Here is a 21,953-nt window from a genome sequence, read left to right as displayed (position 1 = left end):
GAGAGAGAGAGAGGCAGAGACATAGGCAGAGGGAGAAGCAGGCTCCATGCACCGGGAACCTGATGTGGGATTCGATCCCGGGTCTCCAGGATCGCGCCCTGGGCCAAAGGCAGGCGCCAAACCGCTGCGCCACCCAGGGATCCCCTTGAAGGATATTTTCACTAAGAATTCTAGGTTGGCAGTTTTTTCTTTCACGGACTTAAAGATGTTGCTCCACTTTAAAAATAACTTTAGTAACCGACCATAACCTTAAAAAAACTTTGATCCTTGTCTTCTGATTATAAATGTTTATTGTAGACATTATAATAAGCAGAGATAGTTAAAAAGAACAAAATTGGGGCACCTGAGTGACTCAGTGGGTTAAGCATCTGCCTTTGGCTCAGGGTGTGATCCCAGGGTTCTGGGATTGAGCCCCGCATCTCGCTCCCTGCTCAGTGGGGAGTCTGCTTCTCCCTCTGCCCCTCCCCAGCTCGTGCTTGCTTGCTCACTCTCAAATAATAAAATAATAAAAATAAAAAGAACAAAATTAAAGTCACCTTTATTCCCACCATAGAGATTCAGTCACTATTTACATATTATTCATCTTTATTCTATGAAAATTTAGTTTTTTCAAGTTTGAATACATGAAGCTTTGAAACCTCCTCTTTCAGCTTAATCATGAAACATTGTGAACATTTTCCACAGTCTTAGTAAATTCTTAACAGAATCCCATTTTTATATTTAATACAGGCCCTTCTCAGAGCTCTAAAGCAGTTCCAACTTACATTATTTAAGTCATTTGTCATATGGACATTCATACAAGAACCACAGTTTGGGTTAGAAGACTTAATGATATTTGGGAAAATATTTTGAATTTTCAGGGACATAAAATTTACCAGTAGGACACAATGGTTGGCAGTTAAAATCTCCAAATTTTCAGGGACATAAAATTTACCAGTAGGACACAATGGTTGGCAGTTAAAATCTCCAATGATGGATATAAGAAACTCGTGAAAATGAACTGATAGCTTTTTTTTTCCCCCTCCACTGATTGATATTGGGGTTGCTCCTCTTGCATTATTACCAACGATGCTTGATAAATAATTGGCCACATGAATCATTTTGCACACTTGTAGCTGTATCTATAGGATAAACTCTCCAGTGCAAGACTGCTGAGGCCATGGGGGTGTCTGTGTCCTTGTATCCAGATGTGGGTATAATTGTGACAGCTGTTGCCATATTTACCCCCTTAGAGGTTGTATCATTTATCTTCCCACAAGCAGTGTATGATGACATGCTGACCGGTATCTTTACCCAGAGTGTCTCATTTGTTATTACCCTTGACGGTGACTGCCCATTGGTAGATGAGAAAATGGACTTTTGTTTTCACGTTTCCTATCATCTGCTTTCTTTTTCTCCCCTGATTTTGTTTTGTCTGTTTCTTCAGCTGCTCTTGAGATGTTGTCCTTTCTCCCCACTTGCCTTACCTTTCTCTAAACTATTACCAAAAGTTTCTTAAGTCATTAGGTAACTTTTGAGTAGCTTTCACAGCTTAGATCTGCTGTGTCATCCACTAATACATAACAGGATACTCATGATCATAATTCAGATTTATCAAAATAAAGCATAGCCCGGTTTCTTGTTTTTTAAGATCTTTAAAATGTTGAAATAGAGGCACCTGGCTGGCTCAGTCGGTAGAGCATGCAACTCTTGATCACGGAGTTGTGAGTTCGAGCCCCATACTGGGCATGGAGCTTATTTAAAAAAATGTTGAAACAGGTAAAAGAATGAGTAGTTGGCCCCTTTCACAACAATATATTTACCTTGTTAAAGTTCACTGACATCTAAAGGACTGCTAAGAAAAGGCCAAGATGACATTTTCATGCTTCAACGTCTCAACAATTCAGTGTTATAATCGTGTGTAGATCATGCACCCTACAGCATGTGTGCCTCAGTCCACCTCTGTGGGCACATGACGTTGGCAGGGTGTGCTAACAACAGGGAGCAGAGTGACTCTTCTGTATTCAAGGCAGCCCTTGACACAGGTGTGTGGTGACATTTCCTGTGTATAAGATATTTGGTATTTTCATCTGTAATTATTGCTTAATTTTTATCAGAGTGTTCTGGGGAATGGGAGCCAGAGGACATAGATTCTGTTGAGAGTGTTTTTCTCCAGTAACCAAATTGGACCACTCTCCGTGACCTGTGTGACCCCATTACTCATCTCTAAAGCAGCACTTGAGTGTTGTCAGTAATGTAATGTCATCTGTGGACGCCTGTGCTATGGGTTTCTCTTTGGAGTTCTGGTGCAGTGCCAGTTTCTGCTTGTGGTCCTCTGACTTGTTTTTGCTTGTGGAACAGCACATCAAATGAAGTTCTGATCATCCCTTTCAGGCCTGTGCTGCTAGAAAGTAGAATTCAGTCATCCCTTGCTTTTGCTGTCTTGGATCATGGCAGATGTAGTCCGTCTAGATCTAGTCCCATCTGGTCCACTGGTTTGTCAGCAGACTGCGCTGAGCAGCATTTCTCTGCAGGGCTATCATGTGGGCCAGTGTGTAGGTACTGTGAATTCCTAATGTTGTGTGTTTGGGGATTTAGGACACCCAAGAGATTTTGTAGCATTATCACAAACATTTAGAACGATAATTACACTCAGCCTATTTTGTGTGTGATTTAGTTTACCATCACGTCATAACTAAGTTTTAGGCATAAAAAATATTCTAAAGTTGGATAAATTGCTGCTTTTATTTTTACTTATAATTTCTTTTTTGTTTGTCTTTGGGAAAGAATAAAAGATTTTCATTTCCCTTGTGGTTTTTATGAGCTCAAACCACATCTTTACCCAGGTCTGCCGTGTCTGCCTGGGGCTTTCTTAGTCTTAGCAACCTCAGTCCCACATTCCTTCTCTCTCTGGTGGAATATCTCAGGGGAGCAGAGACATGTTTCTTCAGAGAACACATTTTTAGCTTCTTCTGTCTTCATGGAAAAGCAAAGGGGATTTGTTTCATTGAAAATAACTCCATTTCTTCTCATCTCTCAATCTCATAAAGTTTGGGACAGTTCCTGTGTTTATCCAGCATAGGATCGTGAGGTGCTTGTAAGATTGTTAAATCATTTAATAATTTTCTTCTATGAGGCATGGGCTTATTTTAGTCTTTCCTCTTCCAAATTAATTTTTTGATGGAAAAATAGCAATCCTCCCTAGTCTAGGGGGAATTCTAAAAAATAAAACTAGATCCTACAGCTACTACTGCTATACTTACCAGTCAAAGGAGCTTTGGGCTTAGGACAGATAAATAAATTGCTTACAGTAGCCAAGAGTAGAGCTTTTATCCATGATTGCATTAATAAGCAAGAGGGTTTGTTCCCTCACACTTTTAACACTAAATAATTACTGAAATAACAGCTCACTGCATACCTCATTCAGAGTTAACAAAAGATCTCTTTTCTACAAATAGTGGATAGGTTTCTCAGACTGCAGCAGAGGTGCAGTTTGTAGTTTGTACGGTACAGGGGTACATTTGAATCTCTGTGTGCTGACCTGGTGGGCAGTGGGCTCAAAGGGGCTGGTTGCTATCTCTTCTTTAAGTAATACAGTCCAGGGATGCCTGGGTGGCTCAGCAGTTTAGCGCCAGCCTTTGGCCCAGGGCATGATCCTGGGGTCCCGGGATTGAGTCCCACGTCGGGCTCCCTGCATTGAGCCTGCTTCTTCCTCTGCCTGTGTCTCTGCCCTTCTCTCTCTCTCCCTGTGTCTCTTATGAATAAATAAAATCTTTAAAAAAAAATAAGTAACAGTTCATATACATCCCATGGATCCTGATGAACATTTCCTCAGGCTTGGAAAGAGAATCAGGCATGCCCCATAGAATCTAGAACTGGGGATGGCAGGGAGGGAGAAGATAAAGAAGGCTGACTCTCCTGAAAAGAAAAAGCTCTACTTCTGAATTGTATTAACTTTTTTTTCTTAGGATTTCAGGAAGAAAAAAAAAGTTTTAGGCTCACTGCTTTGACTTTTATGCTGAAGACTCAGATTGAAGACTCAGATTTCATTTAAAGAATTTATTCTTCAGAAAAGTATTAAATGGGGGATCCCTGAGTGGCTTAGCGTTTTAGCGCCTGCCTTTGGCCCAGGGCATGATCTGGAGTCCCGGGATCGAGTCCCACATCGGGCTCCCTCCATGGAGCCTGCTTCTCCCTCTGCCACTGTTTCTGCCTCTCTCTCTGTATGTCTCTCATAAATGAATAAATAAAATATTTTAAAAAAGAAAGAAAGAAAAGTATTAAATGACTGGTTAGGGTCCCTGACATAGTCTACCCAAAATTAGTATGATTTATTGGATATAAAGTAGGCTCGGACAGCCTGGGTGGCTCAGTGGTTTAGCGCCTGCCTTCAGCCCAGGGCATGATCCTTGGAGACCCAGGATCGAGTCCCCCATTGGGCTCCCTGCATGGAGCCTGCTTCTCCCTCTGTCTTCTGTCTCTTTCTCTGTGTCTCTCATGAATAAATAAATAAAATCTTTAAAAAAAAAAAAAAAAGAAGGTAGGCTCAAGGATGAATATAATTTCCACCTACATGCCTTCCTGTTGAGCATATGCTTTTGTGTTTTCCAGTTCTTCGGTGCCATACTCTTCAGCCAAGACACCTCACCCTGTGATGACCCCAGTAGCTGCTAACCAGGCTAAGCAGGTGACTTACTGATCTTTGCTTTTGTGAATAGCCATGCTGTTTTAAGTACTGTTTTAAGTCCTGACTTCATTTAAACAGATTATAGGTCTAACAAAGACCTGTGATCCTTTCCTTAAAATTTATGCTTCCCTATAGTTTAATTTAGTAGGTCATTTGGGACCTGACATTGTCTTCTCAGGTCATTTAACATTCTGCATCTAGTCATCTTGGGTCATAATTCTAATACCTTATAGTTGTTCAGGATATTTGGTTTTATAATTTACTTTCACTTAACATGATCTTCATTTACCCATATAACAGCCATGTGCAGTAGAACGGGGCAGATGGGATCCCTGGGTGGTGCAGAGGTTTAGTGCCTGCCTTTGGCCCGGGGCACGATCCTGGAGACCCAGGATCGAATCCCACGTCGGGCTCCCTGCATGGAGCCTGCTTCTCCCTCTGCCTGTGTCTCTGCCTCTCTCTCTCTCTCTCTCTCTGTGACTATCATGAATAAATAAATAAAATCTTTAAAAAAAAAAAAAAAAAGAGCGGGGCAGATGTTTAAATGTGTTTCACAAATGAAGAGGCTGAGGTGCAGGTGACCAGTGCAAGCTCACATGATCAGTAGATGCTGGAGCCAGAGCTGGACCCCAGCTCTTGTACCATTTTCCTGTCTGTGGCTTTCAGGATCAGTACCTGGAGAGTGGCTTCTGGCTTTCTCCTACAATCTCTTTTTCAGAGCTTGCCTATTCAGTGACGTTCAGTAGGTCTACAACTAGGCTTTTGCCTGATGAAAAATTGTTACTGTCTCACAAAAATAGGTTATATTATAAACAGTTAAACAATCCAGCAAAGACTAATAGGAAGTGGCTAAAAGATAGATCAAGCTATCTCTGAAACCTTCCCCAAGAAAACCTGGTTTCTCCACTAACCTCCATGTCTCTGAGATGAGTCATTTCAGATTGTGTTTGAGATTGAACATCATAATTTGCCTATCATGAGTTTTCAACCTGGCTCTGAGCCTTGGTTTGCCATGACTTAAAATGGCATTTTAGCATTTGGTCATGCCTCTGGAGGGTTCCATGTTGACCTTATGTAGGCATAAGTCATAACAAATAAGAGTAAAGCAACATTCTCTGAAGATGGAGAAGTTGAACAGTTTTGCTTTTTATTTTATTATGAATTTATTGAGAATCAGTATCTATTTCATTCATTCACTTACTCTTCTACCTGATAATCTGGTCCCTCTTGTGTACCAGGGACTGCTGGGCACTAAGAAAATAGCCACAAGCTACATAGGCAAGACTGTGTTCTTGGAGCTTGCAGGATATTCCATTTGCATCCTCCAATACACTCTTACACATGGCAGGCATTTTAAAATACTCACATTGTAAGGATTTTTTAATTAAGATAAATAAAAGTGCTTATGCTTGCTTACTTTTAGATGTTTGTTTTATATGTTTCTTTATTCTAAAGGATGGTTAGTGGTTTCACATAAATGTTCTGCTTGTGTTCTGTTACAGGGATCTCTAATAAATTCCCTGAAGCCATCCGGGCCCACGCCTGTGTCCAGTCAGTTGTCATCTGGTGATAAAGCTTCAGGTCAGTTTGCATTTTTGTTTTAGTGAAAATAAAGGCGAAAGAACCCACACCCACAGCAGAGGTTAGTGTTCTAGATCATAGAGGGCAGTTGACATAGGAAACCAAGTAAAGAGATCTTGGAAGGTTTCAGTCGATGAAGAGTCTCTAGGAAATAGCAAGCCCTCCACCAGCTCTGCAGACTTCGAAATTCAAGCACAGTATGCAAAAAATCTTCCTAGAAATGCTCTTCCTGAAAAGGAGCAATACCGTTATCTTCACTAGCCTTGCTGGATGATCAAAGTTAAGAGGGGAGGAGAGTGGAACAGGAACTATAGTCTTCTACTAAAAGGAGTGAAATATCCTCTTGGTTCACAGTGATAATTCAAAACTGGAAAAACAGAACGGTTGTAATATAAGATGTCAGAGTAGATATAATGTCAGTATCAGATTTTATGGTTTCACATACTTCCCAAAGCCCACTCAAGCTTAGTTATTCTTAAAATTCATAGTTTTTGTAGTCACCATTGGTGCCATGACCAAGGGGTCAACGTTCCCCAAACCACCTTGAAGCACAAGTTTATGTATAACTTGATGTTGATGTGGGGTCGTCCTTGGCACCCTCTTCCTGGTGGCTCCTTTTTTATAACCCCTAGTTTGGCATGTGTCACCTTCTGCTTTGGGAGTTTTGTGCTGCCTGCAGTTCTGTATTTTCACCACACCATGGACTCCGACTTTTGCTTTCATTCATGCTCTCAAGTGGGTCTCCAGGCAGATTCTGTTGGACACTGAACCTCCCCCATCGGCAGCCCACATTCTCTCATCTCTGCTCAGCCATATAGTCATTCTATTCTCTATGATTGAGAGCTATCTGCCTGGATATTGGGTCTATCTTCTGTAAATAGTCCTTGCACTCAGAAGAAATCCATTAGCATGTATGCCAAAGTTGAGCTCTAGAATTTGGATTAGTGCAGAGCCACCATTGTGTCGTGTAAGCTTTCTATGAGAAGGAGTTACGTAGCACTTCTTAACTGAGATCTAAAGTTGTCTGTTAAAAGGGAAAATTTAGTGGAGTTGTCAAAGACTTTTGAATCATTTAGGATTCAGATTAAGTTCATTTCCATTTCCGGCTAATGTTTTAGAAAGTTTTTGAAGGACATCTATCCCAGCTTCTTTCAAGGACTGCTTTGAAGAGCTTGTTGTCACTCTAGAACTTAAGAACCAAGGATATCTAAGAAACTTTGCTTCACATACATCTTACACAGCGTTACTTTCCCAGACATTTTCTGAGATTCATCATGCAGCAGTGATTGTGAAATCTGTCTTTCATTGCTCAGCATATACTTCTGTTTTCACTCACTGGATAATCGAAGGAAAAGGGTTTTGGGGGCAGAAAAATTTCCCTGAAAAATACTATTCAGAAGCTTACAAAGTTTCTTTAAAAATTTATTCTGAGACCTCTGTAGTTCTCTCTTTAAGAATGGAAATACCTCCGTTGCTATTCTGATTATGAAACAATTTAGATGTTCAAAAAGTCTACACTGAAGAGGTTTAGAATATAAAAAAGTAAAAGCTGCCCTTTCAATTCATATTCTAGAAATAGCAGCCCTTAATGATTTAATTTGTATATCTCGAAGTTTACTTCATTGTTGTTTTTTTTTTTTTGTTTTTGTTTTTGTTTTTTTTGGGTTTTTTTTGTTTTTTAACGAAAATAGGCATATCCTGTGTATGTTAATCCTCCCCCCATTGCAGTAAGTATTCGGCTCATCTTTCCAAATCTGACCCAGCTCTAACTAACTTGTTTCAGCTGTAGCCTAGGAGTTGCACCCTGTTAAGTTTTATCAGTACTATGCTGATAGTTTAGATTGTTTCTAATTTTTCAAGATTATAAGCAAGATTGCATTGAATATCCCTATACACACCACATTGCATTATAGTAGTTTTTAAAATAATTTTACTAATATCTACCCCATACTCATCTGAAGAGAATGTACTTTTTCTTACATTTGATTTGATTTGTGCCTTTCTTTCTTTTTTTTTTTTTTTTTAAGTAGGCTTCATGCCCAACTCCAGCGTGGAGCCCAGCTTGGGGCTGGAACTCAGGAACTCATCAAGACCTGAGTTATCAAGAGTCAGACAGTTAACTGAGCCACCCAGGTGCCCCAGTTTGGGCTTTTTAGACATAGTGTTTCTTCTCCTTCCCTCTTTTAAAGTAGAGCAATGGGGGGGCGGGAATTAAAGATATACCCCAAACTGTTTATGAGTACTTACAGTGAAATTGAACTTGGAGAAGAGAATGGATCATACTTTTAGCTTTCTACACTTTCTGCATTGCAGGAATCATGTATTACTTTTGTAATGAAAAAGAAAGTTAATATTTGTTAAATATAAAACGATGCCCTAAGAGAAATACAGGAATGTAGAGAGAAAGCAAATAGCCATGAAGTCACTATTCAGATATATTTCACCTATTAACCTATTTCTTTTTGGATCTTTTTCCTTCAGTTATATATTACTTAACCATAATTATAAAACTTCATTATAAATTATATCTTATAAAATTAAAACACTACTTTCAGAAGTTTCAATTTAAACTGCACTGGAACTATTTTGATATCTTTTCTGGAAAGGAGGCTGGGGCATGTGTTGGTTTGGAATTAACACGGACGGAGCCAACCAGAAAGTTCAGAGGCCTCGCACACGAGTTTGGCAACACGTCCGCTCCCCTGGCCACTGACCTGACCTGTCAGAGAGCACGGTGGGGCCTGCGGACTGGAGCTGCACTCCTCTACGTGGCATTGCACAACTGGTGCTACACAGAATCACAAAGTGGAACGGTGTTTCTAACAGCTTTTTTGTAATGTTCTTATTTTCTTTCCCATGATTTCAGGGCCAGGGGCAGCCAAGATAGAAACAGCTGTGACTTCTCCTCCGCCTGCTGCTGGGCAGCTCAGCAAGTCGTTCTCATTTTCTCCAGCAGGGTCAGTAATGAACTAAATTTCATGGCAGATTGCCAGCAACCTTATAGATAGCTTCCCCCAGTCTTAAAATCAGAGGTTTATTTATCTGCTTATTAACTGTATATGAACCCCAGAGTTCTTATCACTTCAGTAATGCATCTGATAATAGTGGCAGCAGCTTATTGTCCTAATGTAGATCTACAGCTGACCCTTGAGCAATAGGGGTTTGAACGGTGCAGGTCCACTTATATGTGAATTTTTTTTCCTAATAAATGCAGTATAGGACTGTAGATGTCTTTTCCTTATGATTTTAATTTTTTTCTCTAGCTTCCTGTATTATAAGATATAGGACATAATGCATATAATATGTGTTCATCAACTGTTTATGTTGTTAGTAAAGCTTCCCCATTCCCCATCAACAATAGACTATTTGTAGTTAAGTTTTGGGGAATTAGAAGTTACACGCAGATTTTCAACTGCATGGGGTGGGTGCCCCTAACCGCTGCATTGTTCAAGGGCCAACTGTATTTCCCATTTTCAGTTCAAGTTTATATGTGTGTTACGATATATTTCTTTGTTTTGCTTTTTAGGTTAAGCCTCCTTTTCTTTGGGTAGTAGGTCTGTGTTAGATTCTGTGGTGGGTTTTCTAACTTCTCACCCTGATATATTTGCATTCTGACACCATTTGGGGGTTAGGTGTGACATTTGGATTGGCTTGACTGCTTGAGAGATCACTATACATTAAACTTCGAAAAGGTGATGAAAGACAAGAGCCATTGGGGAATCTGGGTCTTATATAGATATGGAGAAGTGTTCCTGTCTCATTTTTCTAAAAGTAGTGACGGCTGTACTTGGAAAGTCGAGTCATTTTTAAAAATGAAAGAGTCTTCTAACCTTCGTTCCATGTGCACCTTGATTATCTTTATAGGGACAGTGCCTCTTCTCAGTGCTGGAGGCACTTGATTGTGTGGAGTCCTGTGGAAGGTGCCCTCGGCCGGGAGCTGGGCTCAGTGGAACAGAGATAAAAACTTGTCCAAAGACTTTTGCCATTGAAGGGCTGCATGATATTCAGCTCCATTAGGAAAAACTCTGGAGCTCTCCCATTTTGTTCTTTTGTGACTGGAGTCACATTAACCACAGTCTCTCCCCTAATATTAATGTGTTTCATAAATGCCCTTCAACCTAACATGTTAAGAGCAAATAAGGGGTTTACAATTTAATTTGAGGAGGGAGATGATATATTATTTTTTCCTTAGTGTAAATCATTGTGTTTTATACTTCTCAGAGATAATTGGGAGCCAGTTTCAAAGAGTAGGTCAGTGCCAGGAGTTATTGCTTCTTTTACGAAGGCTAATAATCTTTACTTCTGTAAATGGATATTCTTCTTCCATTTTTAATATAAGGTGAAAAAATTTGGGTCACTGTCAGTTGGTTTACGCCTATTAGGTAAAATTTCTTCAAGGTTGAGACAGAAGGGTTTTTTTAAAAATATAAAATGTAGAACACATCCTCTTAGATAATTAGTGTCCATTGGAGGAAGGCAATGATGGGTAAGAAAAACCTAAACCTTACAATACTATATTTGATGTGATTGGCCATAAGTTTTAAAACTAGACTTTTAAATGTGTTATTTGAACTTTACCACAGTGAGTGGTCTGTTCTAGTTCATGTGTGTGTTGAATTTTCTCCTTTGGCTGTGGAGTCTTTACTCACAGCTTAAAGAAAACCTACAATAGGAGAGAGGGGTTGATAAGAGGGGTACAGAAAGGTTTTGACCCAAATTTTCCCAGCTAAGAACCAAGAGTTCTGTCAAAATGGCAGACAGTGGCTTCTATTTCATGCTTTCCTTCCTGTCCCCTGGCAGCGTGGCACACTCCTGATGAGCTCTCTGATCTTAGGGTGGGTTACGAGGGAGGGGGTTCTCCCTGGCCTGGGCCCCTTTACATCCATCCTGAGGCACACCACCTGCCCTAGCCACTGTGCCTGCATACACATTCCCTGTGCATTTCCACAACTGCTCCTTAGCTTTCCTTGGCACAGGTCCCCACCCAGACTCTGCCGAGGAAATGCAGCTGTCGCTCTAAGCCCTTTACTGTCTCTGAGATTCATGCATTTACTCTACTGCTGTTTATCTTCTCTATTGTAAGTTCCTGCGAGTAGATCAATCAGATCAGTCGTATGAATGAGTCATAAAATGTGACATTAAAAGGGCAGCATTGTGCCCTAGTTGTTTGTTCCTCTTTAACTTCTCTTCTTGCGCTCCCTAGGACTGGCTTTAATTTTGGGATAATCACACCAACCCCGTCTTCTAACGTCACCGTCACACAAGGTACAGTCTCTCTGTGGGGTGCAGCCATCCTCTTGTGTTATCTCTAAACAGGTGCTGGGTTCTGTACAGATATGTCAGCATTTTCCTTGCTGCTGAGTCTTGGCTTAAAGCATCGGCAGTAAGTTCGGTGTCGATGTTGGTCCTTTGAAATAAGCAGGATTTAAACCAAAGGGGAGGACTTCTGTTGACTTTTTAAATTACAAACAAGGAAAAGATTTGTTTCTGGGAAAACAAGACTGGGCTATAAAGGTAGATGTTAATGTGTGAATTAAAATATCTCACTCCATCTTCTTATCTGTAAAAGACCAGATTCATCTTCTCTCCCGGATAACCTGTGAACACACTGGTCTGCAGTGTGTTGTTATATATCCATCAACTGGCATGTTTTTAACGTTGAAAAGAATTTAGGGACCTGTAAAGAAACCACATGTATTTTTTTTAAGTGCCTCTCAGTTCTCAGTTTAATTAAGTTTATTTTTCTTTCATTTTGAAAAGCAAGCTCTTCCTATGAAAGTGATATATTCCATAATCAAACATTGTGCTCCTCAGTTGCTGCATTTCTTTTGTATGTCCTTGTGGGTTTTTTGTCTTCTTCTATATTTCATTTAACACCATCTCTTAGGATTTTTCCAGTATTACTGGAAACGTTATATAAATGTTACTTGCAATGGCTACGTGATTTCTGTCTTGTATGTATGCTGTGATCTATTTAACCCATTTACCTTTTGGACATTTAGGTTATTTCTAGGTTTTCCAAATAATAACACATTAAGCGTCTTTCTTCTGTTCATTCAACAAATATTTTTGAGTGCTTTCTTTGTGCCAACCTAAGTGGTAGAAGTTTTAGTGAAAAAGATCTGGAGAGAGATTAGGGAGCTAAAAGCATAGCAGACTTCCTAAACCTAATTTGTGTGTGGCACTTAAAGAGTTGATGGCTTCCTTCCTTTCTTTCTAGAATAATGATTCTTAAACTGTTTTCGTAACCTTTGCCCACATAGATATGGCAGCGTACACTGGAGGCCAGGCCCATGTCTTCCCCTGTCCCACTTTCTAGAGGAAAAACAACTCAGTGATATAAAAAGATTAAGAGGAACAAAATAATAACTGTCAGAAGTCATAAGTAAAATAGTCCTAAAATGCAGTGGTAATTCCATAAACATTTTAATTAATAGAATAGAAACCACCCAGAACCATAAGCAATCCAGTACAACAGCAGTGATACAAGGTTTTTCAGGAAATTGTACACAGGAAATTGGGGCTTTGCAGTCTTCCAAGAAACCAGACTTCTTAGAACAATATGGGTTAGAAACATCAATAAACACTGTAATAGGTGAATTTTACCTAGAACTATCATATTTTGGTTACTTTTATTCGCGCTTACTATTTGACCGGGAGTTGGTAGTGCTTCTCCTGTTTCATTTCATCTTTATAACAGCTCTCTGATGTAGCTACTCTTACTATATCTATTTTTCAAATGGGGAAATTGAGGCCCCAAGAGGTAACGTAACTTTTTCAGTTATTAGTTGTACAGACAGCAGGTGGCAGAGTACCTGGCTCCAGAGCCTATGACCTTGACCCCCGGGTCATATTGCCTCTTTATGTAAAGCTGATTACCGAGTGAGTACTAGGGAATGACCCTTCATTGTACATAAAAATAATTGTGTACTGATATTTTCTTTGCCCATAAAAAACGCATGAGGAACTTCCATTTTGGATCAAGTCCTGGCCTACCAGGAGGTCCGTAGACGAGCACTGTGTCAAAAGTATTATTGAGGAAGGCACACACGGAAAAAAGAGAGAAGATGTCATTTTATTTCTCTTTCACAGTGTGACAACCCTGTGAATTTCATGCATTCTAGATAGAACAGTATGTTAGTTATGATGTAATGGTCACAAAAAGGATGTTTATTCTTCTCACCTCCGTGAGCTTGCTCAGAACTAGCCCTCTCGTGGAAAAGCTTTCACTATGTTTCCCCAAGGAAAAGTGCTGTCCCAGGACAGCCGTCCCGACTGTATCGAGGGGAGAGAGACATGGGCTTGGAAACAGTCCATGGGAATATGACAGATCATGTGTTGCTAAATCCAACCCACTTTCTAATTTCTTTTTCTTGCTAGGGGCAGCACCCCCCACTAAAGAGTCACACCAGCTCGATGCATTCTCCTTTGGCGGGGGAGGCAAACCTTTTTACGAGCCAGGTGCTGAAAGCTCCCCACCCTCGGGGATGGCAGCGCCACACAGCTCTGGAGCCACCACCACCTCTCCTGCGGAGCCTGCGCCTTCCAGTGGCCGACCTGCAGCACCTTCTGGACTTGCTGTCTCTACTGCCTCTGGCAAGCTGGAAACTCCGCCATCCAAGTTGGGAGAGCTTCTGTTTCCAAGTTCTTTGGCTGGAGAGACCCTGGGAAGTTTTTCAGGACTGCGCGTCGGCCAAGCAGATGATTCTACAAAACCAACCATTAAGGCTTCATCCACAAACCTGACTGGTGTGCAGCCGGCCAAGACTTCAACTGTCCCCTCGGGGTTTAGTTTTACTGGCCCTCCCCTGGTAGGGAAGCATGCAGAGCCCCCCGTGACCTCCTCTGTGACCACCACTGCAGGGGCACCAGCGGCAGTTGGCACAAGCACTAGCAGCTCCTCAACTGGCATCTTTGGTGGCCTGCCCCTCACCAGTGCAGGATCCTCAGGGATAATGGGTTTTGGTGGGATGACCCCAGGTGGTAGCAAGACGAGTTTTTCCTTTGGCAGCCAACAGACAAGTAGTATGGTACCCCCACCCACCCCCCCATCAGCAACAACTGCCACCCCCCTTCCTACCGCATTCCCCACATTGTCCTTTGGTAGCCTCCTGAATTCAGCATCTGCTCCCACCCTGCCTGTGGCCTCTGGGAAAATCACAGAGGAGTCCACGTCATCAGCTTCTCCTGAGAAGCCAGACAACAGTGAGGTCTCAGCCTCAACAAGCTCGCTTCTAGGGCCGCAGCCGTCAACCTCACTTCCCCAGGCTCCTCTGCAGACTTCCGACTCTGTTAAGAAAGAAGCTGCTGTGGCTCAGCCTGCAGCCAGCAGCCCTGGCCCTGCAGGCTCCAATACCAGTCTCATAGCACCTGGTGCCGAGGCCGCTCCAGCTGCCCCCACGGTCCCCGATGTCAGGACGGAATCAGCGTCTCCCACCTCAACGCTCTCAGCACCTGGGCAGAGCACTGTCACGGCTGCTGCAGTCCCCAGCGTGGTCCCTGTAGCCATTGAAACCCCAGGTCCCCCTGTAACCTCCAGCTCTGTTTCCAGTGTTGCTCCAAGCCCAGTCACAGAGACACCAGTGTTTGGGACTGCCACCGCGGGCTCATCTGTCTTCACTCAGCCCCCCGCTGCCAGTTCTAGCTCAGCTTTCAGTCAGCTCCCCAGCAACACGGCCACTGCCCCCTCGACCACCCCTGTGTTTGGGCAGGCGACCGTCAGCACCGCAGCAAGCCTGTTTGGGCCACAGACTGGCAGTGTAGCCAGCACGGCAGCCGCCACACCTCCGGTCAGCAGCTCAGGCTTTGGCAGCCCTGCCTTCGGCACCTCAGCCACCGGGGTCTTTGGACACACGACGTTTGGGCAGGCTCCGGCCTTTGGGCAGTCCACCAGCAGCCCTGCAACCGGCTTTTCCTTCAATCAGCCTGGGTTCAGCTCTGGGCCTGCTTTTGGCCAGTCAGCATCTTCCACCTCCACGTCTGCCAGTGGGAATGTCTTTGGTGCCTCCTCAAGTACCAGTAGCTCCAGCTCCTTCTCGTTTGGACAGTCTTCTGCCAACACAGGAGGGGTGCTATTTGGCCAGAGCAACCCTCCCGCGTTTGGGCAGAGTCCTGGCTTCGGGCAGGGAGGCTCTGTGTTTGGTGGCACCTCTGCCACCACCACAACAGCGGCATCATCCTCTGGGTTTAGCTTTTGTCAAGCTTCAGGTAAGAATTTACAGAAGACTCCCTTTGTTCTCTTCTGCATTATTTGAAACATTTGCAAAAATCCTGTATTTCAAATTAAAATAAAGGAGGGGAAACAAAAGAGAGACTCTAAATTCAAGAAGGGCGCCTCAGAGCACTGGCGGCCTCAGGCATTTCCTGGGCCTTGTCACCATCACTGCAGTTTTGCTCCTCAGCAAGTTCTCCACTCTTAGTCAGCAGAGTGCCAGTTTCATGGGGAAAAACACGCATCTTGAGCTTAAGGTCATGGCAAGGTTCATACCTTTAGATTTGGAAGGTGCTTTAGAGGCTGTTAGGTCCCAAACTGTCAAGCCTCGAGGAGACTCATCTAATATCATGAGCCAGAACCAGACTCTGGAGTGCCTCCTAGTTCGCTGCCCTGCCAACATTTTATATCCTGCTGCCTCTGACGCCATCTTACTTGCTAAGAGGGCAGATACTGACGTTTGAGAAGTTGTGTTTTTTCCCTATTTTCAGTGTAATTAAACAAAAATCTTTAAATGTTACCTTTTTTTTTTTTAAGTAAAACACAATCCACTGTTGTGTGTCCAATTTTAGCAGCTGCCTTTACTTCCACAAGTTATCAATAGGACAATTTGAAAATAATTTCGCTTTCTGATAATTATCGTAGGGAAAAGGCATTTCTTCAGTTAGGCTGTGGGAGGAGAAACAAGGATTGATGAATTCTTGTTGGGCAAGGTTATGAATAACTGCTTATTCGTTCATGTGGTGATGATTTATTTGAAAATGGTTCATAATTTATCAGGAAGGAAAATTCTTCCTTCCTTCCCTCAACAAATATTTGTTAAGCTCCCACTAAGTTCAGCTACAAGGACACAGAGCTGAAAGAGTCCTGAGATCTACCTGCTGCCCTGTCAGGAGGCTGTTTGGCCTGTGGGAATTATGGGAAATGTGATGATGGTTGTGGAGAGTGGGCAGGGGGAAAGGCCTGAGGAGTGTCACAGGGAAGGGTGTTCAACACACTGGGGCACATCCTTTTTCTGCAGTCTGAACTTGAGAATCCCTCATGCACAAGTTTTTTCCAACTATTTGAACATATTGAGAACCTCTGAAAAAATCTTTCATCTAGTAACTATGTGGAAAGGTACCTGAGCAATATACTTAAGCCCCGGTGGAAGAATTGACACTTGCCTGAGCTCACCCACCTAGATCAGTGACACAGCTGGGAATGGAACTCTAGCCTTCTAACTCCTTATCTAGGGCTCTTCAGTTAGAGTACACAGTCTCATCTGGTTTTCCCAGGTCCTTTTCAGGCCAACGCTTCAGACATCCTCTGCCAACCAGAAGAAAGATGAACTACCCCAAAAGAATCTCCTATTTGAGGAAACCAGAGAGTAAAAATATTCATGATATTAAGTCAGTCATTGGAAAGACTCCGTGACAGCTAAGTCTAAGGAAAAACTACCCTGAGAGTATACTGCTGTATCAGTCCCTACCCACCTGGGGTTTGGTAGGAGACAAGAATTCAGTCCTCAGGATTTTGGAATTTATATTAGTATGAAATGTTAACAATGACCAAAGGTCTTTATTTACTCATAATGTTCTCCGTTTCCTATAAAGGAAAACAGATTTTATTTATGAGTTGACTTATTATCAGGTATCTTAGTACATCTGAATGCAATTTAAAAACAAACAAAATACTTGATGTTGTAAAGGAGTCATCCAAATTAAACTTGTTCTCTTCTTACTTTACAGGTTTTGGGTCTAGTAATACTGGTTCTTTGTTTGGTCAAGCAACCAGTACTGGCGGAACAGTCTTTGGCCAGGTAAATAATGTATGTTTGTTTCCATTCATGTCAACATGTAGCAGACCCATCCACATCGTTCCCACACAGTGTAAGCAGTTTGTACTCTATGCCCGATGCCAGCAAATAGCCTCATAGGATTCTCAAGCTCTGCCTTCTTTGGCTCCCTTGGGGAGGCAGAAATCTCAGTCTCTGATTCGAGAGAATCACTATAGTTTTGACCCTTCTCTGACAGTCCTCTCGGAAGCACTTTAGAAGCACAGTATCTGATCTCTATCCATCTTCTCTGCCCATTGTGCTAGGGCGGGAGTTCACACACTACAGTCCATGGGCTACATCTCCTCCTTAGCCTTGTTGTATATGGGGTTTTTTGTTTTCTTTTTAAGGTCCTAGAGCTAAGAATACTTTTTACCTTTTTAAATGGTTATTTAAGCCAAAAGAAGAATATGTAACCGACACCATATATGGCCTCTGGACTAAGCTGTATGCACTTTGGTGACCTGAGTTGTTTGAGTTTGTACAGATAGTGGTTATCTACATGTGGGCACGGTTTTAAGTGCTTTACATAAATGGACTCACATAATCATTAGTGCTTCTGGGAGGTAGGTGCTATTATTGTCCCCATTCCACAGATGAGGACAGCGAGGGCTCACAGAGAGTAAATGTATTGTTATATCACATGCTTTCAGATCACAGTAACCCCTCAAGGAGTCCTTGTGAAGAAAGGTCCTCTAATGTAGTAAAGACGATGGTGGCTTTCTGAAGGTGGACTTGACACATGTCCGTTAACTAACGAAGTGGCAGATGTACCCTGTGTTTCTGCCACATCTTCAGGAAGATATTTTCTTAGTGCTCCCTTTCCTTCAAAGACAGGCTTTATCCTGATCAGTGATCTGTGGCAGGGGGAAGTGAAACTTCGGAGTTGATAATGGCAGGTGAAGTCATTTAAACTGAGGTCCTTACTGGAAACGGCTAAAAATGGTAGATAAAACACAAAAACCACAGTTTCAAAAACACTGGCAAAAAAATTAAAATAAATAAATAAACAAACAAACAAACAAACAAACACACGCACTGGCAGCTAACAGGGTATTTTGCCAAGCCAGATAAAAAGAAAATGGGCATCTGTAGAAGTGATGAGAATTCAAGAGCCAGTGTTACCATGAGGGCATTTATTCATCTGATAAAATTTTATTTTATTTTTTTTAAGATTTAATTTATTTATTCATGAGAGACACAGAGAGAGAAAGAGGCAGAGACACAGGCAGAGGGAGAAGCAGGCTCCTTGCCAGGAGCCCGATGTGGGACTTGATCCTGGGACTCCAAGATCACGTCCTGGGCTGAAGGCAGGCGCTAAACCGCTGAGCCACCCAGGCATCCCTCATCTGAGAAAATTTTAATAACCCCAAAGGGCAAAGGAACAGAAGTCACAACTGAGATAGGCACAGAATGAGGAGTCTAAAAGAGACCACCCCAAGGTGACCTGGGACTCCAGATTCACTGGGTCTCCACCTGTGAATGTAGCCTGACAGGATCCTACGGTGGTGGTGTCTGCAGATGGCTGGCAAAAGCAGCGCAGACCCACTTTGAAGAAAAGTAGCTTTACTCTAAGCCTGGGATGATTTTACTCCTAAGCCTAGGACGTCAATTCTCTCGCCTAAATTAATCACAAAAGGAAATAAGGAACTATGAGCAGGGCCCAGAATAAACATCAGACATACATGCGCAAAGACTTCCACACTATAAAACATCTATGTTTTACATGCTTGATAGAAATAAAAGGCAAACTTGAACATACTGGTGAAGAGGAAGGGGTAAGATGTGTCATAGCTGCCTTGAAAACCAAATAGAACTTCTAGAAAAATATAATTAAAATTTAAAATCAGCAGATTAGACCCAGCTGAAGAGAATGGTAATCTACCAGAATAGGGATCAGCAAACTTCTATAAAGGACTAGATAGTTCAAGAACCACATACAGTTTCCACCACAGCTACTTATTGCTACACAAAAGCAGGCCATAGACAGTAAATACATGAATGAACATGATTATGCTTTCATAAAACTTTATTTACCAAAACAGCAGCCCAGATTGAGTCCACAGATTATAGTTTGGCGGCTGTCAAACTCACGAGCAGGTCAGATTAAGTTACCTGGAATATATCATGGAGAGCAAAAAAGATGAAAGATACAAAAGAGAGCCAAATGTTAAGAGAAAATTTAACACGTTTAATCAAAGAAGAGGAGAAAAGATGTGTGACAATATCAGAGAAAAAGACATTTCCAAAACCAGTAGAAAACAGTAACCCACAGATTAAAAAGTCCCACAAATGCTGAGTAGAATGTGTGAAAAGAAACTGTTTCCAAGACCCATCACAGTGAAGCTGCACAGCTATAAAGATAAAATGTTAAAAGCCCTCAAGAGAAAGACAAGTTACCTTTAAAAGAGCAATAGTTGGACTCAGAGCTGACTTCTCAGCAGTGACGGTGAAAGCCAGAGACAGTCTTTTTACCTAGAATTTCTAAACCCCACAAAAAACATCTTTAAAGATTGAAGGGAAATCAAGACATTTCTCAGACAGATACTGAGAGAATTTATGCCTAGCAGACCTGAAGCAAATTCTAAAGGATATTCTTCAGGCAAAAAGAAAATTTGACTTCACTAAAATTATGGCTCTCTTAAGGTAAAACAAGCCATGAAATGGTAAAATTATAGCCTATAAAACTGACAGAGTAATTGTATTTAGAATATGTAAACAATACAACTAAAAAGAAGGCAAGTACACCACCACCAAAATGGCTAAAAGGTTGACAGTATTCAATATTGGTGAGGAGGTATAGCAACTAGAAACTCGTATGTTGCATAAGGGAGTATAAATCCATATAACCACAAAAAAATTTGTCTTGAGCCAGCGTATCTACTTCGGTATAACGTAACCAGCAGAAACAAGTGCTTTCCTTCACAAGAAGGTAGGAATGAGAATGTTCCTGGTAGTGTATTTGTAATAACTAAAAACAAGAAACAACCAAAATGCCTATCAGCTGAAGAGTGGATAAATTGTGGTATATTTGTACGGTGGCATACTACAAAATAGTGAAATCAAATGCATGTTCGTATACAAAACAAAATGGGTAAATCCCACAGATGTAGTGTTAAATGAAAGAAGCCAGATCTGAGAGTATATACTGTTGGATTACAGTTTCTTAAAGAGACAAATACAGGCAAAACTTAGCATGATAGAAATTATAGTGGTGGTTTCTCCTAGGGCATTAAACATGGGGTACAGAGGAGCTGTCTAAAGTTCTCAAACAATGTCTGCTATTTTGAACTGTTATAAACACTTGTATGTCAAAATTCACTGAGCTCTCTACACATAAAATGTGTAAATTTAAACACAAGGAAAATAAGCAAAAAGATTTCATTAAAAAAAAGATAGTTTATTGCACAACTTTGTAAATGTACCTGATGCTACTAAATTGTACACTTAAAAATGCTGAAGTCAATAACTTTTATGTATATTTTATCACAATTTTTTAAAGAAGGAGGAATAAGGGATCCCTGGGTGGCGCAGCGGTTTGGCGCCTGCCTTTGGCCCAGGGCACGATTCTGGAGACCCCGGATTGAATCCCACGTTGGGCTCCCAGTGCATGGAGCCTGCTTCTCCCTCTGCCTGTGTCTCTGCCTCTCTCTCTCTCTCTCTCTCTCTCTCTCTCTCTCTCTCTCTGTGTGTGTGTGTGTGTGTGTGTGTGTGTGACTATCATAAAATAAAAAAAATTTTTTAAATTAAAAAAAAAGGAGGAATAAAATATAATAAATAGGGGTTAGCTAGAAGACCAAGAAACATTAGTAATATGAATTAAACCAACAGAGATACACACCTATACAACAGCAAAAATTCAAAGCGCAATTATAACAAATGCCAGCAAATCTATACAGAGCAAAGGAAGTTTGCATGTACCCCTGGTTGGAGTGTCATTTGGTACAACCTTACCTTGGAAAATAGTGTGGCTTGATCCAACAGAGACTGGTAATTCCAACTCCTAGGTGTGTTCTTTAGAGAAAGTCATCATGGACATGGACACCAGGATACAGGAGCGTTTATAGCCACATTGTTACAGTAACCAAAGACTGGAAGCATCCCACATGTTTACCAGTATTCCAATGTGTAGACAAGTTTGTATTGTTCTATAGTAGAATTTTAAGCTGTGAAAATGACTAAACCAAAGTGGCATGAGGAGCTCACAGGCATAATGTTGAGCTAACAGATATAAAACTTACTGATAGACTCTATATTGGTTACTCGTTTCCACCACCCACCCCCATATTCTTCTGTCACAGAAATTATGTTTGCAATTGGAGGGGCCAGAAATTCAAATCAATATTTTTTCTGATGATAGGGGTTGTATTGTATTCATTTTTGAATGTGTTGTATTCATTGCTGTGTTGTATTCATTGCTATATCCCCAATTCTTAGGACTGTGGCTAGCACATGATAGACACCATAAAAATGAATAAATTTTCAGTTGATAGGAGTATCCTCAGAAATATCTAAGAGTAGAAAGAAAGAAAGAAAGAAAGAAAGAAAGAAAGAAAGAAAGAAAAGAAAGAAAGAAAGAAAGAAAGAAAGAAAGAAAGAAAGAAAAGAAAAAGAAAGAAGGAAGAAAGAAAGAAATATCTAAGAGTACAAGGCAGATTCTGGCTAGGATTCAGAAGACC

At 41.5% G+C, this 21,953-nt stretch overlaps 1 protein-coding gene across 4 annotated transcripts in view; it reads left to right on the top strand.

Moving 5' to 3' along the window:
- NUP214 (nucleoporin 214) overlaps positions 1-21,953 on the top strand; it is a 101,273-nt gene that overhangs the window by 54,170 nt on the left and 25,150 nt on the right. For all 4 annotated transcript variants that reach the window (XM_055316553.1, XM_055316548.1, XM_055316550.1 and 1 more), the window contains exons 25-30: positions 4,591-4,666; positions 6,169-6,247; positions 9,114-9,204; positions 11,451-11,512; positions 13,628-15,454; positions 17,189-17,259. In XM_055316553.1, coding sequence (XP_055172528.1) covers positions 4,591-4,666; positions 6,169-6,247; positions 9,114-9,204; positions 11,451-11,512; positions 13,628-15,454; positions 17,189-17,259 — 2,206 coding nt within the window. The remainder of the gene's footprint in view (positions 1-4,590; positions 4,667-6,168; positions 6,248-9,113; positions 9,205-11,450; positions 11,513-13,627; positions 15,455-17,188; positions 17,260-21,953) is intronic.

Source organism: Nyctereutes procyonoides, unplaced genomic scaffold, assembly GCF_905146905.1.
Source record: "Nyctereutes procyonoides isolate TBG_1078 unplaced genomic scaffold, NYPRO_anot_genome, whole genome shotgun sequence".
In the NCBI taxonomy this organism is placed as follows: Eukaryota; Metazoa; Chordata; class Mammalia; order Carnivora; family Canidae; genus Nyctereutes; species Nyctereutes procyonoides.
The sequence above is the reverse complement of the archived record's forward strand: the minus strand, read 5'-3'. Positions and strand labels throughout refer to the sequence as shown.